Source organism: Lutjanus erythropterus, chromosome 7, assembly GCF_056507025.1.
Source record: "Lutjanus erythropterus isolate fLutEry1 chromosome 7, fLutEry1.hap2, whole genome shotgun sequence".
Taxonomy (NCBI): Eukaryota; Metazoa; Chordata; class Actinopteri; order Lutjaniformes; family Lutjanidae; genus Lutjanus; species Lutjanus erythropterus.
Genome location: NC_139323.1, coordinates 40,133,194 through 40,157,190, shown reverse-complemented (window position 1 = coordinate 40,157,190; position 23,997 = coordinate 40,133,194). Strand labels below are relative to the sequence as shown.

General features: G+C 41.0%; 1 protein-coding gene across 1 annotated transcript in view; it reads left to right on the top strand.

The window, feature by feature from the left end:
• Positions 1-9,977: 9,977 nt before the first annotated feature.
• Positions 9,978-23,997, top strand: part of adamts10 (ADAM metallopeptidase with thrombospondin type 1 motif, 10) — a 70,211-nt gene continuing 56,191 nt past the window's right edge. The window contains exons 1-2 of the mRNA XM_084723758.1: positions 9,978-10,109; positions 19,505-19,925. Of these exons, the coding sequence (XP_084579884.1) occupies positions 19,820-19,925 (106 nt within the window). The 5' untranslated portion in view covers positions 9,978-10,109; positions 19,505-19,819. The remainder of the gene's footprint in view (positions 10,110-19,504; positions 19,926-23,997) is intronic.

Below are 23,997 nucleotides of genomic sequence, written 5' to 3'. Positions count from 1 at the left end.
TGTGGATCTGGAGAATCGTGACAAACCTACAAAACAGTAGTGAAAATACAAAAAGAACCTCACCTGTTCTTCTTCTCTTCTACGTTACACCTGAGAAATGATACCGTTTACAGAACTTTTTCTCGTATCTACACAGACAAGCTGCGAGGTGCCATATGTCTGGATGAGATATTTCGCAAGACGCACCCACACTTTGAGACTGCATGAAGCTTGCAGATTAACAAACTGGTGACAGAAGCCACAACAGGAAGTTGCAGTCCGCCCTCACAGCCTCCTTTTCTCCAGCATCTCACTCTTCCGTTAAACAGGTGCCGTTCGGTTCTAGATCATTCCCTCTGATTCAGAAACTCAAGTTTGTAAGTTTTCCTTTTATGGGAGAAAAACTTTTTGGAGAGGATAAACCTTGTACATTGAAAAAAAAAACACTGTGATGAGTCTGTAATGAATTTGATAGACTGAAGCAGACGTGTCTCAGTTGGAGTTCAGATTCACAGATAAGATTAAAATCAGGCACGTTTTGACTAACAGTTACGTGATGGGAGTTGAAAAATACCTGTTGGAGCTCAAGTCAGAAGTTGACAGCGATCAAAATGCGTCAGCACATACATCCATTTACAGAAGGGTAAAAAAAATCATACAGGAATTAAGTGGAATCAACTAATCGTTTCGCATTATCTTTTCTTCTCGTGAACGTAACGTAACTGAGCTTAAAATTTATAGCATCAACTTCAGAACTTATAATCATGAGTTCTTCTAACCTGAAGTCTTTAGACTTAAAATAATGAGTTGTATTAATGTACTCTGCAGAGTTCAATCAACTTAATTTAAGTTTTGAAGAAAATATATATGCTGGAAAATTTAAAGCTGTGTGATAAGTGATGGTTGTTTATTTTCACAATAATTAAATCACTGCCAATGATGATAAAGTTTAGTATTTAATTAAATTCCCTCCTCCTTAAAGTTTAAATTTAATAATAAATGCACTGGGAGCACTTACACATATTGTCTTTGCAGCTGTAACGGGTTTTTTGTGTATTGCACAATTTATTATGTTCTTAATTTTTTTTTCTTGAGGACTTTTAATCATGGTTTTATCATGGTTTTATCACTCTGATGTGATGATGTTATCATCACATCAGAGTTTTTTTTTATTAGTTTTTATGGCAAAGAATGTCATTGACCAAAATGAATAAATAAATAATAAAAATGTTTGGATTTTGTTGTTCTTAAATGGTCCCGAATTATTTCTGTATTGTCTTTATAAATGTTAGTAAAATAAAAAAAACGAAAAAGAAACTTGTTATATGCAAAAATAAATTAGTGCATAAATGTAGTTTTTTAAACCTCACCAAAAATAGGGAAGTGACCCGTTTCTTGCTGCCAGTAGCTCCCGTTCTATTTTTTTTTTTTACTGATGTATGCTGACATGTCTGTGCAGGAAAGACTTGATAAAGTCTGTGTGTGTTCAGCTCTCAGTGCTTTTGTAGCTCCTCTGAACCTCTGTGGTTTCAAGTTTTAGTTTCTCTCCTGCGTCGCTCTTCATACTTTCAGGTAACTGTTTTATTTTACTGTTTCATGCTCACTTTCAGCTGATAGGAGTCATGTTAAGTTGCTGCTGATGAAAAACCCAAGATTTCCTGTTTCTCCACGTTTCAGATGGTGTTGTATTTTTCCCACAAGACTGTTCCACCTAGCCCCGCCCTACTGTGCTGTGATTGGCTAGTTCTATGTTGCATTGACAGTGTGTCCATGTGAATGTCAGAGCCTTTCTTATGTTGTGAAACTGTCTTTTTTTTTTTTTTTAACCATGAGCCATATTTTTTTCATAAACGGAAAAGTATTTTTGTAACTAAAACTATCCAAGTAGTTTTCTTGTGCCCAACTTTAACCAAACTGTGACTGAAAATTGAAAATAATGAAGTTAAAAGTCACATACAGCTTCACATGGGACTCAGAGACACTCACGCTCACAGCCAATGAGAGCACAGTATCAGTAGCCAATCACAGCACCGATCAGCTAAACACACACCTTCAACCGGGTGCAAACTCCACTGTGCTGGGCTGATGCAACGAGTCAAACCGAGTCAAGCCGAGCAGCACACGTGTATGAAAAAGGTGCAAAAGAGTCACAGAAGTTATTGACAGCGGTGACGAGTTTTCATTGTGTTCAACAAGGTCTCATGTTTACATCACTTCCTGTCAGAGCTCGATTGATCACAACCTGAGAAAACTGAAGAATGATCTGTCCTGAGGCTGAATGATGATCGTACCTTTCCAAATTGAAGACAAAAGCCAGATGTTAGCGGGTGCTAGTGAGGGTTTTTATCCAGTGCAAACGGGGTTGCAGATTTCAAGTAATTTGTGTGGACTAAAATTTTGTGCCACGGGTAAACTGGGGTTTATCATTTCAACCACAGTGTGTGAGAAACTTCTCAGCCAATTAAATCAAGCTTGACTTTGTCTTCCTGTTAGACTACTCACTCATCATCATTTCCGGCATTAGTGTAAATTGAAAAGCTCAGAAAAAATCCATGTATGGAACCTGAATCTGACATTTTTATACAGGAGCCAAATAGCCTTTCAATCTTGCATCTCACTTTGCATCATCACAAAGCAAAATCATAGAGGAAAAAAAAGTGTGAAAACCTCAGCTTCCTGGCTACATATATGTGTTGTGGCAAACATCCACAGTGGACAACTGAGCACAGACACATAGATGCCACAAGACATTCGTCTCCACTGTGGCCTGACCTCCTTCTCACCACAACAAAGATCCTCAGACCCTTCAATGTGGACAACCAGGTACTCCACACAACTACCAGAAAGAAGTCATGATACAATATCACACAACAAGACAGAAGGACTTTGTAAACTGGAGCGTAAACCTTTTTGTGTGGTCTTTCTTTATGATGTTTTAAGTTCAGTCTCTGCACGGCTGCAGACTCTTGGTCTTGTTATACTTACAGCAGCAGCAGCAGCAGCAGTTGAGGACCATTTTGGATGCTGGACTTTTACTTACTTTATAGTTCAACCTCAATTCAAAGTTTTGTGAAATGCAAATAAAATCAGAATGCAATGACGTGCAAGTTGTATTCAGTTATCAAGCATCTACTCTGCTGTGTGAGAGCGTTGCGTGCCTGGGTTTTCATTGTCACTTGCAGAGAGTTCTTTGTTTTTTATTAGGATTAATCAGAAAGCTTCTGTTACCTCTTGTGTTTGGTTTCACTCTGTTCTTCATGCTTGACAAAACCTTCCCATCACTGACATCAAGACTGATTACCCCAGAACAGTCGCTTCTCTCCAAAACTGAAAAGCCTGAGCGGATGACAAACACGATCAGGCCTCTGCTTTGTATTTAATTACATTTTCTTTGCACCTGAGGGGTCTCAGAGGACCGAGATCATGCCAGAGAAAACTCACCCTCTCTCCTCTTTGTGGAAAACAAGCACTCGGGCCTGTAGATTTTGGCGTTAGTGGCTTATGTACTCCTCCGCTTGTTGAAAACACAGTGACTCATATAGGACTTTTTCCACTGCTCACTGGGTCACTATCTGCTTACTCTGCAACACCTCATTTACAAAAGGGTTAAAGAGTTTATGCATCACATTCGGCCGGTTTCTGACAACAGTCCCAGGCTCGTTATCAAAGATACCTCGCAGCATTGTGGGTTCAAAGCTGGCTCAGGAACTGTGTCATGTGTCACCTCATCGCTCTCCACTCTCTGCTTTGTGGTCCACGATACACAAGTGAAGCAGGAAAGCCGTACAAATCGTATTTTGAAATGAACACGAGCTGAGCGAGGACCTGGCTGCCGTCGTAGCTGGAAGTTTTTATGTCTTGTTGGAAAACTGTCAATGTTTTGGTTGGTTTGGTCATGTCATAAATTACAGCAGTGTGGCTAATATTCTCGTCACGGTGTGTTAGTACGGTTTGATGGTTTGTAATTAAATTCACTTCTCTTTCAGTTTAAGTCTGCTCAAGTAAAATCACAGAAGGTAGTGATGAATTTAGAATTGGTGGAAAATGAAAACACTTTCTATGAAGGTCACGCCAATAAAGCCTTATAAGCACACTCATATGACACTATAATGCATTCACAGGGCTTCATAAAAGTCTTCATAAATGTTTTAAGTGGTGGACATAATGTATTATGAGTTCAGCCTTCATAATGCTTCATACCTCCATGCCAAAGTGACAACAGTGGGGTCACTGGGTTCACAATAAGTCCTCATATTGTTGCTAATAACCTCATAGAGTCAATTTCAGACACTGCTGTGATACATCAGACAAAGCTTAAGCCTAGTCCCAGACTAAAACACCAGTTTAAACTGTCTCGCAAAGTTTTATTTTACAATAGTCATAGATTTAGACTGTTCTGGATTAAGATAAATTGATTGCGAGCTACTCTAGGACTAAACTGAAACTGGAATTAATCTTTCAAAGAGGCAGGTTTAACTTTGCAGCATGGACTGTTTTGGAATATCTGAATCAGGGGAGCCCGAACTTTTTCCCTCAGAGGGACAAAACTGAAAATTAATGTTGGGCCATGAGCCAAAAGCACACACCTAATGCATTGTATTGTTCAGTTAAGATGCAAAATGGTACAAAGATTCCAGGTTCAGTAAACTGACTTCCTGTCTCCTGCATATTTAAAGGCATTTTTTTTTTCAGACTTTAATAGAAATAAATAATACATTTTAATTGTCTGGTAGAGGTGAAGACAGAAGAGGAGAGAGAGAGAGAGAGAACAACATGCAGCCACAGGGGGATCAAACCTGGATGGGATCAAACCCAGGTGATAAGGACTACAGCGTTACTACAGGGAGTGAGCTACCAGGGCGCCCTTTAAAGGGACAGTTCACCCCCAAATCAAAAATAGATGTTTTTCCTCTTGCCTGTAGTGCCGTTTATCCATCTAGATTTTTTTGGTGTGAGTTGCAGATCAAAAATTATGAAACTTTGGTCCTATTTTTGCACAGCCCTGATCTAAATGAAAACCAGCTTGGACTAAAGAGGAAGGATGAGTCTAGTTTACTAGTTTGCTTTCAATAACTGGATGGTTTCATACAATTAGTTTTAAGAGCATTTTTTCATGTTTATGTTTTTTTTTTTTTTTTAACAAATTCTTTTGCTGTTGTTTTGTGTCAAGATTCCCACCAGTCCAGGTGTTTTCTATTCCTTTGCAGGTTTGTGTGAGCTCCATTAGTTACTGCAGGAGTCCACAGTCTCTGACTAACACAGCCCAATTTAATCCATTTACATAAAAGTTTCTTAAATGTCCCGGTTCATCGAGTACACATCAAGACCTACTAATGGTTAAATCTAAAACCTGACTGTGAAACCGCCCCATAATGTGCTGCGTAATCCGGGACTCACAATCTTCTTTCAAACACGTTAACATGGAGGTATTAACCCTTACGAACGCTGATCTTTTACTACATTATGTTCACCACTTATAACACTTTATAAATCTTGTTATAAGTAGCCATGCATGATCTGGTAGCACGCTAACATCAATGTCAGGCTGACAGGAGAAAGTAAGTCATGTAAATAGTGACCTGACACAAAAAGCAAAGAACAAAAAGCAAAGAACAGTGTTGAGACTCAGTGACTCATTTCTGCAGAGACATTTAAGCTCCTTTACTCCTCTGAATCATACATGTAAATACCACCATGAGGTCAGTGGTTTAATTCGCTTTCTTAACTCAAAGCAGTGTTTTCTGTAGATTAAGGGACTCATACTAAATCAAGAACATTCCTCTGATAACTATTCAGCTATTAAAGTCGTTTTAGGTCATGATTATTTTGGTTGCAGCTATCAGGAAGTCAGCTCGGGCTTATGTAACTCAAAGCATTCCTCCATACATACATCAACAGTAGAGACTGTGTCGGCGTCCACCAACAGATAATGTGTCCTTTAACTCTCATGCGTGAGGTGATTTTTCCCTAAACTGAACTTTGTTTTGGTGATGATTTAAAAACAACTAAAGACGTAGGCGGACTTGGAACAGAGGCCGGTCTGCGTATCAATCAGAGGGCGAAAAATGCCCCAAACTGAAGCATAATTTCCTGCATCGATGGAAACAATTGATATTAGAACAAACGGTTGAGTTCTTGTGTCATGATTCATACTATTTTAAACCAAAATGATGCCTGTTGAGATTTAAATCTACACTGAAGGGAAAATTGAGTTAAGTGCATTTTTCATTAGTATCTTAATGTCTAAATACCTGCAACAGTCAGTGAAGTGTAGTTATAATGAGGCCTTTTTGTGCCGATTGTGGTTTAATCTGAAATAAATGTAATGCTCAAATCGTTTTGCTCATAAAAACGTCTTTCTTTTGTCCAGGACGATATCTCCTGACTGTGGCTGGAACATTTTTCAGATATGCTTCAGTCCAACACCAAAAATACATCCAGTAATTTCACGAAAAGTTACAAGCGATAAAAGACCTCGGAGTGTTAAAACCTACCCATTTTTGGTTTTCTATTCCAAGGCACAATAAAAACAGCTATTTATATTTCGCACATGTAATCTGTACTTTTGTAAACCAGAGCAACAATGCCTCAACCCGGCTGTGGCGCACACACTCTTTTATTTCTTTTTTTTTTTTTTTTTACAGCTCAGACAGCTGTGGAAACACAAAAACCCCCATTTTAACTGCAGAGTTTTTGCTCAAATTTCAAAGATCAATACAATATAAGTTTTAAAAATTATTGTAAGTCCAACTCTTACTTGTAACTCGATTTTGGATAAAATTTTAGAATCTCTGGAGTCAATTTATGGCTCTTTTAGAGAGAGATAAAATGTTAAAACACACTTTGAACACACAGGCTGATGGAAAACCATGTGTCGTCTCCAACATGTTGCATTTAAGGGAGAAAAATTTTGTTAGTTAGATTACAAACCATATTTAAGTTTTTTGTATTGTTTTTGTAGTATTTCAGCACTTCTCCTCACTTCTTCTGTCTGAACCTAATTATCATTTTTTGTTTGTATCACAGGAAATATGTGTAACAGAGATACGACTGCTTTTCAATCAGATATAACAACAAAACCTACTTACATTTCACTGCTGAGCAGAGCGACGTTGTTGCCTCAGAGACAAAGATATATCTGTTCATCTGACAGTGGTGTAAGGTGCTGTGACAAGTGGGGGTTAGACACACACACACACACACACACACACACACACACACACACACACACACACACAAAGAAGCCTCCTAGTTAAAGGAATAGTTCAATATTTTAACTTCTCATGGGACACAAGCCCCCGGTCTCCTGGGTGAAAGTCCTGAGTTATGTGGACTTCTCCCTCTTCATATCTCGCACAGCCGCGGATTTCAGTTTACATTCAAGTCACTTGAAAGTCTGCTGCGCCTCTTTTAGCTGCTACCGTGGGGTGGTGACAAAACGTCGGTGTTTGATGGGTTGAGTTTATTTTATCTTTGGGCAGGACCAGGCTGGAAACAGGTTAGGTCAGTTAGCCTGATTCTATCTGATTAAAACAAATTCCACCATCACCTGCACCTCTAAAGCTCAGTAATTAACACATTATACAGTTATAATAGGCTCGCATCTCCTGTCGGTCCTGCGCCTGCTCTGGTTGCAGAAACCCAAGATGGCGACCCCCATAATGGCAAATTTGTTTCCCTCTGCTTCCAGTCTTTGTGCTAAGCTAACTGCCTGCTGGCTGTACCTGTGCATCAAAAGAAAGGATGAGAGTGGTATAAATTATTTGTTTAAATATGAAGCAATGGTTGGAAGTTGGTTAGCTTAGCTTAGCATACAGGCTGGAAACAGGGGAAACAGCTAGTCTGGCTCTGTATAACAAAGAGTGGTAACAAAATATACCTGTCAGCAAGAAATAGTTTAGAACATCAACATCTCACAACATCCTTATTTTTGCATCTTGATTTTTGTGTGGATTAAAATAAAAAGATGTAATGTGTTAATCTGCGAGCTTCAGAGCTGCTGGTATGCAGATTTATGCTTTGGACAAAGTTATAGTTCTTGTGATAGGTTTGTGGTACACTGTGACCCACTGACATTAAAATACTTTACTTTGTCCTCATTAACATGTGAAGTGAATTATAGCCTGCTTTTTTTTAATTTAACCATCATACACCCACTGCAACACCTGTGCATCACCCACAGTACCAGTGACAGAGACAGGCAGTGAATAACCCCCCATACACCACAACACACACACACACACACACACACACACACACACACACACACACACACACACACACACACAAACCCCCACCTCTCTGGCTACAGCTGCTTCCTCGGAGTCGCAGATGAGGCAGCCAATCAGCGGGATCCCTCTGAATCAAGTCAGACAGAAACAGACCAAACAAAACCGGACAGGAAGGAGTGTGCCTTCAAAATAAAAGCAGCAATATTAACCGAAATTCCAGCGGTGGGTTTTCATTCAAAGACTGGTTTACACGTAGTCTACAGAAAGAATTCAGATTTAGAAAAGGTTTTTACTGGAGGATTGTTACTGGAAAAAAAGTTTGGTTACAATAATGAACCTCTGATCTGTTTCACCTTAATTTGATCACTGACAGGTTGTTTGAGACGTGATTTGATTTGCTGCCATCATTTGAGTGTCTTTTGAGTCCACATGAAATAGATTTTTAGTTTCCATTTGCTTCTCTGCCATCAAAATGGTTAAAATTCTAATCTGATGATGGCAAACTAGTGATTTAGTCTCATTCTTAAATGTGTTAATGTCATATCACTGTCATGTTAAATTTTCACTATTACTTTTACTGTAAGGAAGCAGGAAAGTGGTGTCACACTTGAAAGGATAAACAATTCAAATACTCAGCAAAGTGTTAGAACTACCAAGATTCACTTCTTTAAACATTTTTTGAAACTTGGTGCTGCAGTCACTCAATGCACCGCAGACACAGGAGAAGAACATAAAGCTGTAAGAACATAAATAATATAAGTATACTTTGCTCCTCCAGCATGTCAGTAGGTCCTGGCATGTGCAAAGAAAAAAATAAAATTGATTAAAACCACACTGTTTTTGTCTTTTTGTGTTTTCTGCATCACTGATACACACATGTATTTAGAGTTACCGGTAATCTAACTCAGTGCTCCACTTTTCTCCTCAGAAAAGGTAAAGATCTCCAAATACCATCATTATAATCAACGTCATACAGGAAATCAGTGCGTTACTGCAACCACAGTTTATCTCATAACTAATCACAGATGACGCATCAACGTGTGTATGAAAGTGACTATGTTGCAGGCTAAGATAAGATAAAGTAAGATATTCCGTTATTAGTCCCACAGTGGGGAAATTTACGATGTTACAGCAGCAAAGTGGACAGCAAACATATGAAGAAACGTCAATAAAAAAATAAATAAAAATATAGCAAGAGAAAACATAAAAATAAATATTGATATTGTACACGAAATGATAATATGCCTAATTAAAGTCTTGAACATTTAAAATAAAAATTTAGAAATGAAAAATTCTCTGCATGAAATATAGTCTGAAGTGACGTTAGAGCTGATAGTGAAAGAAAAATATTACGGGAAAAACAATTATTTATTATTTATTATTTTAAATTACATTTCAGAGATCCCAGAATTTTGTATTAGATGTTTTTAAATTCTTGTCTTGGTTGGTGATTTTGAGAATTCAGGGTCCAATTTGTTATGGTTTTACTCTTTATGTTTGTATTCATTATATTTGCTTATTGTCTTGTATTTTGGTGGGTGGTGTGGTGTGGATGGCTTCTGTTAATTTGTTTATTGTTCATTGTGTGATTGATCTTTGCTCTTTTATGGACAAAAATAATTCAGCAAAGCTTGAAAAAACATTCAGTCCTCAATTCGTCCCAAACCCTTGCGACTAGACACGACTTTTATTTTGCAAGTTATAACCGGAAGTGTGATAAAATAGGTGTTGGTGACTTGACGCCATACTGTGTTTCTGTGTTGGTGCTGGAAGTGGAAGAAGTTGAGTCTCCTCAGTCAGCCGCCGGCGCCGCCTCCTCTCCTGTCCGCTCCTCTCCGCTCCGCCGCGGAGGACAGAGGACAGACTCAGCGGAAACTTCTGCAGGGGGACACGGGAAAGGTAGGTCACCGAGTCCGGACACACTCCCTGCTTTTTTTCGCTGCACGAGCGTGGAGGGAAACGGTCCTGACATGATGCTGCTGGCAGGAGGCTGGGCTCCACTCTGAACCGCTCATTTCTCCAGACATTTGTGCAGACTGTGAATGTCGCCTTTAGTTTAGTCTCTCAGGTTTTTTGTCATCGTTGTGCCATTTTGTCATTTTATGCAACTTCACGGACTTAATGTTGTCTGAAGGTGTTGCTAGTTTTCCTCCTAAAATCTGTCTTTGGATTTGCTCTTCTCCTCAAGAGCTCTGAGTTATGGCTGGGATCTCCTCATTGGCTGATGACAAGGGAGCCAGTGTGTGTGTGTGTGTGTGTGTGTGTGTGTGTGTGTGTGTGTGTGTGTGTGTGTGTGTGCAGGCCGGTGAAGGGATGATGTGGCCGACAGCAGACATCAGGTAGGGTGACCTCGTGTCGTTCACCGGCTGGAGGAGGAACCTGCAGCTCCTCATCGATGCAAAGAAAATTCAACCTCCTACCAAAACCTTAAAGCTCACCTTCACAGTGAGCTGACAGATGTAACACAGGTGATGTAATTAGAAAATCTGTGGTCCCTCGATGAACATCATGAGTCACATCATCAGCTGACTTTGCAGAAATCTGTAGTGGTTGTCTAGTTGTCATCATGGAAGTTGATCTTTGTGCAACATCATGCTCTTTGATACAGTTAATTTTAGTCCATCATTATTTTTATTTGACCAAACATTATGTTGTTAATAGAAGAAGAAAGAACATATCCTCCTCTGTTAGATGGTTCTACAAACTGTGTGGTATATTTGTAGTTTGCATATGCTGACTGCAGACATATTATGAGTTTTTGGATTCACGTGACAGTTTCTCTCCCGATTCCATTTCAGGTCCCACAAATCAGTGAATTTCATTATAAAGACGGTGTATTTTATTTTGACTGGTGCTCAAAGCTCGGTTACAGAGGAGGTGGAGGACAAGTCATTGGTTTGCAAGTCTCAAGTTAGTCTCAGGTCTTTGCACTCAAGTCCCGAGTCCTAAACTTTGAGTTTCACCTCCTAAGCAAGTCATAATGTGACAGTCAGTTTCCAGCCTCAGTAATTTACAGTTACTGCGTCCTTTGTGTCAAATGTCAAACAAAGTTGGACGTTCTTGCATCTCCGTCTGTAATTTTTGTCTCATGCATTTTGCATACTGCAGTTTGTTTTTTGTTGACGACCTCCGAGTTAATGTAAAGAAACAAAATGATCTTTGGTATCATTTGGTGACGTCACATTGGTTCTTCAGGGTTCTCCTCTGCAGCTCAGATGCTTGGATGCTGTTGGAGCATCAAGCTGCTGAGAATGAAAAGTGTTAACTTTAGTTGATTTATGAAATGAAGGGAAATGACTTTGTTCTTGGATTCACACTTTTTACATAATGTACATTTTAATCTTTGGACTTAATGTTCAAGTCCAAGTCATGTGACTTGAGGCCACACCTCTGCTAGATATTATAATTTGTGTGGTGAAGTTCTACTTTGTTCACTGTTGGAAGATTTATTAGGAGTTTAGTTTAAGAGTTTGAATTTCCACGATACAATTTTAATCTTCCAATACATCAGCTCAGTATATCTAATATATCTAATATCTAATATATCTATATATCTGCCTATAACGAGTACTGATATGATACAGTGATCGTTTTTCCCTAAATTTAAAATCTGTAAATGTCTGTGGGATCATTTTTATGTAAGACAACATGAGGTCAGGTGTGACTGTGGCACTAAAAACTGAGTTGGTAGCCCAACATGAGTTAAATGTCCGGTGTCTTTAGGTTTATTGGGATCTATTGGTGGAATAGTGTTAAATCTATAAATTTATATCAGCAGAGGGTGCGGGTCCTCTTCCACAGAGGCCGCCATGTTTCTACAGTAGCCCATAAGAGTCAAACACCGGTTCCAGAGAAGGCCTTTTGTGTTTTTTTTGTGAGTTTTGCAGAGCTGTTTGCAATTTGCAAGCTCGATGCAAGATGCCGCCAAATCTTTTGCAAAGAAACTGTATTTAATGTTGATCGGCATCCTAAGGTGAGCTATAGACGAGTCTGTGAGAGCATGATGGGATCGATAAGTAAGGTAAGAGCTGAAACAATTAGTTGATTAATCAATCAGCTAATTGACAGAAACCTAATTTTGACATTAATTTAAGACATTTGCAGCAAAAAATGTCAAACATTCATGCTTCTGTCTTTGCTTATTTTCCCCTGTCTTACGTGACAGTAATCTGAGTGTATTTTTGGTGTTTTGGACTGTTGGCAGTCCATCAGAAGATAAAAAAACTGCCCAGAAATGGATATGATAAAAGACAGAGAGAGAAAACCTTCCACTACCATCTGTGCTCTGTTCCCAGTGCTGCTGCCGCTGCTGGCTGACTCACTTCATGTCGAGTCAGCTCTCTCTCTCACTAAATATTGTTTCAGACTCGAGAGGCACATTTTCAGAGCGAGGGGAGCACATCCGAGGTTCTCCGGCCTGTTTATGTTCCCACTTTTCATCTGCACGCTGTTTATTTGGGGAAATTGAGAAAGGAATGCCGCCTCTTTCTCTTTCTGTCTTTGTAGCAGACAGAGAGAATTAGACTGGGTTGCACCAACAAAGATTAATTTCATTTCTATTCTAATTGAAGTCTTAGTAAAACAAGGTTTAAATCCAGCAGAGCTCTGTTGCACAAATAAATGCTAATCCCGGTTTAGTAAATCCAAGTTTAGTGAAGTAAACTGAAATCAGTCAGAGTTTAATCAATATGGAGATGCTACCTTACCAAAATAAAAATAAATAAATGAATAATAAATTATTGCTGTTAGGACCTGGTAGGTATAATAGTAGGGGCTGCTCTGAAATCAATAAAAAACATTGCATTGTTTGCTAGTTAGCTAAAGGGTTAAGAAAACATCACATTGTTTGTTAGTTATCTTAAGGGTTAACAAAACTTTTTACTAGTTTAAAAATTAACAAAACATGGCATTGTTTACCAGCTAGCTACAAAGTAAACAAAACATGACATGGTTTGCTAGTTAGCTGAAAAGTTAACAAAAGTTACACAGTTTACTACCTAACTAAAAGGTTAGTTAGCCTAGTTAGCCTACTCACAGTGGCTCAACAAAGACAGTCCAATTTCTCTTCCTTTGATAAAAACTTGTTGGCTTCATTTTAAAAGTTAAACCTCTGTAAGTTTAAAGTTACTGAATCACATTATAAGTTTTAGTGCAACAGCATTAAATTTAATCTTTTTTTTTATTTTAAGCTAGTTTTGGTGCATTAAAATTTAAAGTAAAAACATAAAATTTATTCCTTGTTGGTGCAGCCCAGCCTCAGAGTTCTGAGAAATGTCCCTCCAGTTCTTTGTATTATTTCTATCACCTGTTCAGGGTTTCATGTGCAGATCTGTGTGAGTCTAGACTTGTATTATTATTTTTTTCTTTTTTCCTCCAACAAGACAGTCTGAAACGCTGCATCTGATTTGGGACATTGGTCTTACGGGCTATTTGATCCCACAGCCTCACGGTCTTACTAGAAAAGAGAAGCCGCAGCGCCGGTTTAATGAAATAATAAACTGAACCTAAAGCTGATTCATGAGCTACTCCCTGATCAAAGTGGAAACACTGTGTGTGTGTGTGTGTGTGTGTGTGTGTGTGTGTGTGTGTGTGTGTGTGTGTGTGTGTGTGTGTGTGTGAGAGAGAGAGAGAGAGAGAGAGAGAGGACAGAGAGAGGAGGGGGGAGTGCTAGACTTGAAGCTAAGCTGAGGGACACTTAGCATCTGTTCGCTCGACACAGACTTTACTTTGAGCCGGTCATATGGCTTTGATTAGTGTGCTAGTTTTCGGATAGCTCCACTCTCCCTGGCAGCAGTTAAAGACAAGGACAGCATAGTTAGCTGTAGTTTGTAAAAGAAAAGAAGAAAAAAACTCAGCGTACATCCTTTACACAGAGGTGGCTAAAGTACACACATTCTTTACTCAAGTAGAAGTACAAACAAGACTCAGGTAAAAGTAGAAGTACTGATTCAGCTTCTTTACTCAAGTCAAAGTGAAAAAGTACAGGCTCTGACATGTACTCAAAGTATGAAAGTAAAAAGTTGCCCTCTGAAGGGTGTTTCTACTGGTTCTACTCCCCTTTTCTCTTCAGCCCAGTGTCTCTCCTGTGGACGCCCATGTCCTCCAGTAAAAGAATAAATATCGACATAGAAAGTCAGAATTACAAAGTAAAAGTCTTCTAATCTAATAATTTCAACTTTTTATCTCACAATTTTGACATTATATCTTGTGACTATGACTTACAGTGGGGACCTTTTGTAAGTGAGTTATTGTCTCGTAATTTAAGCTTTTTATCTCATGATTGGGACTTTTTCTCTCATAACTTCAACTTATTGTCTCATAGTCATGACTTTTATCTCACACTTTCAAATTGTTATCATGATTGTGTCATTATATCTCATAATGTTGACTATTTAACTTAAAATTTCAACTTTTTAATTCATGTGTAACTTTTTATTCCATAATTATGACTTGATATCTCATAATTATGATTTACCATGAGGATATTTGTTTCTTTTACTGGCTGAAATGGGTTTCCATGCCCTCTCATGGAAGTACAGATATTTGTGTTACAATGTTCAGAGTAAAAATTATTCTAAGTATTTGTACTTAGTTACTTTCCACCTCTGTCCTTACACCACATGAAAAAGCACCAGTCACTGCTCACTAGTAAATAACATGATGAAAAAATGACGTGTCAAAACGCTTCGGGGTCCACTGGCTTGATTACATCGCAGATTTGGCCCACCCTTAAATTCCCACCTAATTATCCCGAGCGGTCCAACTTTTCTCTCTCTTGTTAACAACGACCCCTTTCTTCTTCTCCCCTCCTTCCTCCTTTTCTTTCTTTTGCAAATTGTGATTGGAAATTGTGTGGCCCGTCTGCAGCTCAGACCGCTCTCTGTCTTGGCCGTGATTGCAGCTATATGCTCGATGATATTCGCAGCTAATCCAAGCAAAACACAAGAGTGGAGAGAGTCAGTATATGTGCTCGCCTCTTGGCCTGCTGACAAACATAAGTTTTTTATTTTGCCAAAAGTGATACAGCCCAGAGGGAAAGTTTTGCACAACAGACCACGGAAGATGTACGACACCGTCACCTCTGCAAGACAGCTTACTCTTAATTTAGCTGCATTTCTGTGTGGTTCATAATGGAGCAATAATTTACCGAGAAGGCGGTGCATGCATGTCGTTGGGGGGATCTTTTGAAGGCTGTCCACAAATCTATTTAAGCAGCTTTACTTAAAAAGCACCAAGGGACAGCACCAGGGGGGTCTGGTCTTTCCCTCTTTCTCTTGTTTAAGTAAACAAGAGGAGAGTTAGTAGTAATGAAAAGCACTTGATATCAAGCTGCAAGTTTAATAACCCGACAATAAATTGAGAGCGGGAGCAGAAGAAGTAATGAAAATGGAGGGGAGTTTGGCTTGTGCAGGAAATGACTGGGAGAAAGCCTGAGGGAGGGGAAGAGAGAAAGACTTTCAGTTGTTCCACGTATGAGGGAAGCTGCAACAGTACAAAGACCCCTTAGTGTTTCTTAAAGGGGTAGTTCAGATTATTTGAAGTGAGGGTGCATGACGTAGTTGTCGCTAGTCAGTGTATTACCTACAGCACCTGGCAGTCGGGACACCCTGAATTTGGAGAAGCAGAGAGGAGCACCAGCACAGAAGCTAAATAATGTACTGCTGTGGACGGGCTCGGCAGCAAAAGGTATTGAAGCCACTTACCAAAGGTCCACCTAAAAAAATCAATATCAGTTTAAGTGTGCGCTATATTTACAATATTTTGAACGCTTTACCTTGCCATCAGACAGCCTTTTCTGATGGGAAACTGCTGATACATGAGCCAAATATCGCTCTCGCCAAACCAACCAAACTCCATAAGCAAAATCAGTAGTTTTACCCCTCAGAACACAGGAGATGTTGGTCTACCGCTGTTTTGATCACTTAGTTTGTTTGTGTTATTGTGCGACTCTGGTGCTTTAAAAGGATAGTTTGGATTCACTGAAGTCACACAATAATAAAAACAAATTAATCAATCAAGGCAGCGGTAGACCAGCAACTCCTGTGTTTTGTGAGGTAAAATTACTGGTTTCGTCCATGGAGTTTGGTTGGTGTGGAGAGAGCACTATCCAGCTTACATCACAGCAGTTTCCCATCAGAACAGGCTGTCTGATGGTGTATAACGTACACTTAAACTGATACTGGACCTTTTTAAGTGGTGAAAGTATGTTTTATTGGCAGAGCAGTTTATTAGCTTTCTTAGCTTCTGTGCTGATACTGGTCTCTGCTTCTCCTAACTGGGGTGTGCTGACTGGGATCTACTGTTCTTATATACTGACTATCACACAACCCCACATCAAATAATCTGAACTATCCCTTTAAGCACGCTCTCCTCCTTTTACTGTACCTTCCCATGGCTGTTTGAACTGAAACAAGAGGCACATTAGGGCTCTTTTCAGCTCATTCCTCCACACTCAGTTCAGGGTATTAACACTCAAGAATGGCTCTCCCAGCTGGCTCAAACAGCTTACACTCTGCTGTCTCTCTCTTTCATTCCCCTCGGGCTTTGCGCTCATTTTTTTTCCCCCTCCTCTTTTCAGGAGGCAACTTGTTCCCCCTGCTCTCGTCACCAAAAGGTTTCCCATCTGCTTCCGATTACCTTTGGCTGCAGTTGGTTAGCCGCCAGCCATCTGGGCCAGTGTGGCGTCTCCGCTCGCTCTTCTCTCCCCAGACGGCACTGAGGGAGGGATGGAGGGGAGGGAGGCTGGGACAAGAGTGAACTGGGTGGGCAGACTTTACTGGAGAATAGCAAGGGTTGGGTTTTAGCTGACACTGCAATCTATAGCCAGGAAACTCAAGTCAAAGAGAAGGGCACCCATGAAAATGTGAGTCCTGATTCTGGCTCTGGTCTGTTTTTGTAATGGGTACTCTGTGGGTCTGAAGAAGTCATTTTCCATTGTTATTATAAAGCAGACTCGCTCTATGTTGGTCTATAAGTTAAAAAAAATGAACTCAAAGGAATGGTGCTCAATTAAAAAGGAGCGCAAGGTTTATGTATAGCACGGGACAGTTAAATTAGTAGTGTGGAAAATGAACAAGTGACCCAAGATTTTAATCTGTGATGTCTGGCTGGCTGAGCTGTTACCTCCAAATGATCCTCAGCTGCTGTCATACAAACTTCACTTTCTATTCAGCAGTTAAAAAAGGAAGGAACGATCTTTTCCCTGTTATTCCTGGCAATAGGAAACAGTCGTAAACGTCTGCTGATGGAGGAAAAAAACTTTGAATTTCACTGGCATTGTGAAGCACTATGTGGATGATACGCAACTGTATGTCAGGAGGAGGCCAGGTCCCACTGATGTGTCCTGTGTTACGTCATGCCCTGCTGAAATTAACAGCTGGAAATCCAAAAGATTCCTCCAATTTAATGACCAGTCTGAAGTGGTGCAATCCATTTCATTGCCATCGTTGCTATCATTCGCTGATCTAGTTGGTTCATGCTTAAAATCCACATGAAATGACATGTTATACTGTGTCCTCATAACTAGTCTGACTCATCAGATGCAGACTGTGGGTATCAGCCTGCCAATGGCTGCCTGTTTCATTTCCACATGCTTCCTTTATTTGCATGTAACCATTTCAAAATCCCTGTCACCATGGGAAACAAGAACAACATTCGAGCTGGCAACCTACGCACTGAAAATGGCGAGTTACTCCAGCCCCAACCTGGTTGGTTCAGTACGAACATGGACAAGTTAGCAACTGCTCAGTTTTAATGCCAGGACTCAGGTTGGAGAGACAACACAAGGTATCATACTTTCCTAATACTTGTGATCATCAATGTGATGAACAAGCAAGTTGTCCTTAGAAACTGTTTGGAAAAGGGCAGGCACTTTCAGGTGATTGGCTGAACCATCTCTATCACATCTAATGCTGGCTAACACCAACCAATCAGATCAAACAATTGCCGGAGCTGGTCGGGAGGAGAGCGAAAACATCTTTTCTCCCTGGAAAAGCCTTCAGTGCCGTTCTTTGCTCCTCTTTTAAAAAAGAAATATTCACCAGTTCTGATATAACTGATGCTGCCGCCGTATCTACGCTGACCTCTTCAGGTTTATTCCAGAAAGTTTGCTTCTATTGTCGCTTCTCGCTGTCGTCACAGCTGAAGCCACGCCCGGAGCTTCCAGTAGTCCCTGCTAGGACGCCCTTTTGGCTGCGCCACTTTTGGTGCGGACACACACGGATAACTTGAAGCCTGGAAAGATGGATTCTCACGTGATCGCTCGAATCCAGATGCCTCGCAAGATCATGTCACAGCCCAATGCATTTATGCACGCGAAGCAAGGATGCTTTTCTGCTCATAGATGTGCCAAAGAGGGGTTTAATTTCTCACTTTTTATCAGTCTTGTCTCTTTTTCGACACAGCTGATGCAATGTCTCCTTCCTCAAAACAATCCCCCAAAATACAGCATTTGAGTACAGATGTGGACACTGATTACTAAAGCAAAGGTAGACGCTTCAAAGCATCCAGTCGCCGCTAGATTCATATTGTGAATTTGATGTGTTTATGTAAAATTATGAAACAAATGTCGACATCATTAGTATAGCCCAGAAAAACCCAGTATCAGCCTGTCTGTAATTATTAGAGTACTCAATCCTTCGTTTCAGATGTAAAGAAGCTTCATATAGGCACTCATACCATCCGTCTAATAGCCAGGATGCCAGCCAATTAGTAAGCTGTACAGTCAGGCAGCCAGCCAGCAAGTCACTCAGCCATACAACCAACCACCACAGTCAGCCAGCGTAGCAGTGATGGCAACCTGCTGCTCCTCTCAAATTGGCTCATTTTACCCCCAGAGCCTCTGACATAATACCCACTTCAAGCCCTGTTTGGGCATTAAGTGCAGCTTTTTACAAGATCAATGGCTTCCTTTGTGTTTGAACTCTTTCCGGTGGGCAGGCAGCTTAAAGAGCTGGGCCTCAGGGGCCCCAGGTTGGGACCTGCTGTTGTCTCTGGTCATCAGAGTGAAAGACAGGGTGTTTGCCCTTCTCCAAAGCCAAGATTGATTAGCTGAAGGAACAATGCAGGACTGGGCGGTCCTTCACTGGATGCTGGATATGAACTGGGTAGATTTGTCTTGTTTGACTGGGAACTGCATGGGTCATTGGGATCTCATGCTCTCCCTCTGTTATTCTGTGTTTCTCTACGTCTCCCTCGTTCCTCCCACCTTTCTGAGCCTAAATCTGTCTCTCCCCTCCCTTTTCACTCCCTTTCCTGGGCTTCCTCTTCCTCACTGAACTATTTCTCTTCTGCAGGGCTACAGAGAGGAGTCTGAACGCACCACTGCTGCTGAGCCCCTCTGGAGAGATCCGTCCAGGCTTTTCCTTCTTCTATGAGGACTTGTCCGGGATCCCTCCGTCACCTCTCCTCGCTGATCGACACACTGTAGAGGCTGCTGTCAGAGATGTCCATCTGAACTTACGGATCCTCCTGCAGCCATGGCCCAACTGAGCGCTGAGCTGTCCCACTGCTAGGCGACGGGGCATCCGAGAGGGCAGAAGACATGTTGGGACAGAGGCCCGGGGACCACTGCACTGAATTCTGTTACTATAGCAACTACTGTAGTAACCATGGAAATGCTATGGAGGACTGGTCTGGTCTGCACTGTCATCGTCGTGGTCATGGTTGTCACCGAGGTCGAAGGAGGTCACAGAGATGAGTTTGCTCAGTCACAAGGTGAGAGGAGGCGATTATGAAATAAACCAGAACATTAACGCTGACAGAGAGGTTAAATACATCACGCTGATTTACACCACAGAGCTCGATACACTAAAACTTCTTGAAAATCTGTTGGGAAACTGTTTGTAGCCATAAATAAATCATGTTAATTGATTTGGAACATTGCCCACAAAGGCCCAGTGCACCCAGGGGTATTAAAAGGATAGATAGTGTACTGGCAAAAGCTCAGAGATTAATAGACAGTATTATATCATCATTTCACCATCATCTCTTTTTTCTTCAACAAACGAAGCCAGAGTTCTCACTTGTGTCTTAACACAAGCAGCCATTCAGTAATTTTCCTTGAATAAAAGACCTGACGTGGTCTGGGACACATTGGACCACATATCTTTTGTTGTGTAAGTGCTAATATCTCCTCATGCATCCCTGAAAAGGACATAACAACAAAGTATGTCATCACCATGCAGGACGTGGCGGTCGTTTTGTTGACAACGTGCCACCGCAAGCCACTTTGTCCTGCCAATGTCAACGGTTGGAATAGCCCATGCTTATTTATGTGTATTAGTTCTTGAAAACACTGTCTTTTCTTAGCTAACCTGTGCAAAACAGCTCTGACTTGTCTGACAGCAGACTGATGTAATAACTGTGTGGGGCTCTTTGACCTTCTAGCTGAGGTAACTTGGCATGTAATGAAATCTGAACACAAATGGACAACTGGAAACACAGTTGTGAACGGTGATGTGTCTTGGCTGTCACCAAAACTCATTGTAAAACCAAATGTAAACAGGGTCACATAGTCTAAAATGGACAAAACACTGATTGATCGGGGTCTGCGGGCCTGTTTACACATGGCATTAACAATGCATCCAATCACACCTGGACAGCTCTGAACACTGCAGATCACACCTGACTTTAGAAGCATCTTGACTGATTGTATTTCACTTCTCTGCTTTATGTCTTCATCTCTGTTTGCAGTGATGATGTGAATGAAATGCATCGTGTGTTGTTGTCTTTAACCAGCAGGAGGCTGCAATGCACTTCCTGTGCCTAATTTGCCAGATATTAAAAGAAGAAAAGGAGGAAGCTTGCAAAGTTTTCATTGTACTGGACATCAGACGGCAGGTTTTGTTTGAACTACATCTATGAGAATGTTTCAGTTTTACCTTCTTTGTGTCGTTCTTCACTTTCATATGACGCTGTTGGCGTGTGAATGAGTACATACCTCCACTAACGCAGACAACATTTGTGGCCCAGCACACACTGCTGACAGAATGTGGGCCAGACCACCTCCGAATGTGGTCTGAGCAGATCTCAGTGTGTCCACAATGTGTCTTGGCTGCATTCGCACCTGTGCTTAGTGACTTGTGACCGGATCACCCAAGACACATGCCAAGTGTGAACACAGCCCATGTGATCAAAGAACAATAATTGAGAAGTTTTTAGTTTTTGAAACTTGGTGCTACAGACATGTTTTGGCCAGTACCAAAAATATTGTGTGCCAGCCCTATTTACAACAAAAGTGACACAGGTTGGAGGGAGGGGGACTGGGGGCCGGATATGGCCCCTGAGCTGCTAGTTTGAGACCCCTGGCGTAGGCTAAGGAGTCACCATGGCAATGTGTCAGAGGAGCTGTGTAATAAGATTTCTTTTAAGTTATTTTATGGTAAGTTCCTGCATCATCTCAGTCATGTTCAGGTATTTCTCAGGCTGAAAAAAGCTTCACTTATGGTAAAAAAAAGTGTCAGACACCTACGGTATATCTACTGTATAAGTCAGAGTAATCCTATCACAATTCTATAATTACCGTATTGTAATTCTGCAGTTAATACATAAACATGTGTTCACTCTTTTCCCACCAAAAACCAGAGACGTGTCAGACTGGTGTCCCACCCTCGTCTGGACTCCGGAGCAGCTCTACAGCCAGGTTGCATAACATGAGTTGACCTTTTCAAACCAATCAAAAACTCAGTGTGAAAAGAGTTTCAGAGACATGACTTAGAATTAAACACACTGTTAACATCACAGAACTTTATTCTTCGATGTCTTTATAAATAGTGGGAAAAACATCATTGTTTTATCGTCTGTACTCCCAGCTTTATTCTGTGGGTTGCTTTAATTGTTTTCAGTCTTTGAGAACAAGACTACTTTAATGTATTTTATGGCACCCGCAGTTAAGTCTGTTTTTCATTCCAGCGAAGAAAAAACAGCCTTCTCAGTGCTACCCACGTTTAAAAAGCCAGAATAAGTACCCTTTTTAATTTGTATTTAATTTGAGTTTCTGATTATAGTTTAATTGGAATTTAAGGATCAACACGTGTTCCATAGTTTCTGTAATTGTTTTTATTTATAACTCACATGCACAGGGCTCAGAGGATAAAAAGTCGGATGAAATGAGCCGTAGAAAACGTTTGAGGTCTGACCCGGCCGTCTGACCGGCTGAGGCACACTCCAGGCCTGCGGGCCGCTGAACTTGAACTCTGCCTTCACAAATCATGTTGCTGTGGCACAGCCACGTGCCCGCCCCCCTCACCTCTCAACACACAGTCTCCCTGTCTCTCTCACACACAAACACACACAGAGGCTGGAGCGCCTGAAATCCCCCGAAGGCAAAGACATAAAATCCCAGAGTGTCCGTGTCCCGTCACCCAGAACAAGGCTGTGATTGTGTATTTCCTAAACTTAACCTCTGACCCCTCGCAGTCATCTGTCTCCAATAGTCTGCCACGCTGCTTCCTTTAAATAACCCGTCCCTCAAACCCTGACGTGGCTCTTTTTCCTCAGAGACTTTGCTCTTCACGGGCACAGACAGTTCTGACTTTAAAGCTGCATTAATTAATATTTTTACATTAACAATGGATCGAATGACTATGCGGAATGTAAAAGTGCTCGTTTGATGGACCCATACATATTTATCACCCAACTCTGAGGTTTCTCTCAGCTCTATGGAACATTTTAACATTTTTTTAGCTCATTGTTTTGATTCCACTGTCCTGCTCTCATTAGCTTTGTTTCCAGCCACAGATGTTTTACAACAAAAAAAAAGCTCTGACAAACAATACTCACTCAGCTCCAAACAGCAGGCAGACAGTTAGCAACAAGATGGTGAATATAGTAGAGCATGTAGTTGTTCAAGAGCCTCAGGAGTTGGTGGAGACCAAAAATAGAGCTTAAAAAGTAAGAATTTTACAACCTGGACGGTATTTTCCCACATTTCTGCTCCGTATGCACGTTCAAACTTCTGCAGATGATCCACCATGCAGCAGCACGTCTGGTTTTCAAACAGCCCAAAACAGCACATGTCACTTAACAACAAAACAGCAACTAAAACTAAGAACTCCCTCACTCAGGTCTACGTTTCCTCCTGTTCTTTACACTCTGCCAATGAAAAACGCCTGATTCAAACACCACAACAGTTGCTAGCTGGACTCTGTTCTTACGATGCCCTGCAGGGGGTGGGGTTCATATCACAGGCTGCATCAGCGTTAGCAGAAGGGAGACTACATGCCGCTGTCGCAGTACATGCAGAACGACATGCTAACAGCTAACAGCTGAATGTCCTTACTGCAGAGATGTTCTTTGATATTGATGAACCCAGAATTACATCATCTATCCTTCACAACCTTTCCTCTTACCGCTCTCCTTCATCCCGTCTGCCTGAAGCAGCTTGAATCCATCCAGCGCCGCAGACGTGTCTGGACTCAGCGTGTTCAGCTGCGTGTTCGTAAACACCACGATGCTGGACTCCCGGTATTCACTCTGGTGTTGGGTCAGCACCGCTAATTCATCCATTTTATCGGGGAGTCAAATTCCCCATGATCCTCGTGTTAGGTGTGAAAACATCGGCAGAGGAGCGAGATCAAATGTTGGACATCAGAGAGAGCTGCAGGGAGAGTATGTACAGCCAGAATATTTTAAGTAGAGGAGTGTGATTGCCCATCCAGGTCCAGGTTGAGAAATCCCGAAGTTACCCTTTAAAGAAGTGAATATGAACTTAAATTCACCCGGCTGACAGAAACGCCAAATGAAAGGATACGTTGCTTTGTTTCTGCCGGATGTGTAAATTGGCAAC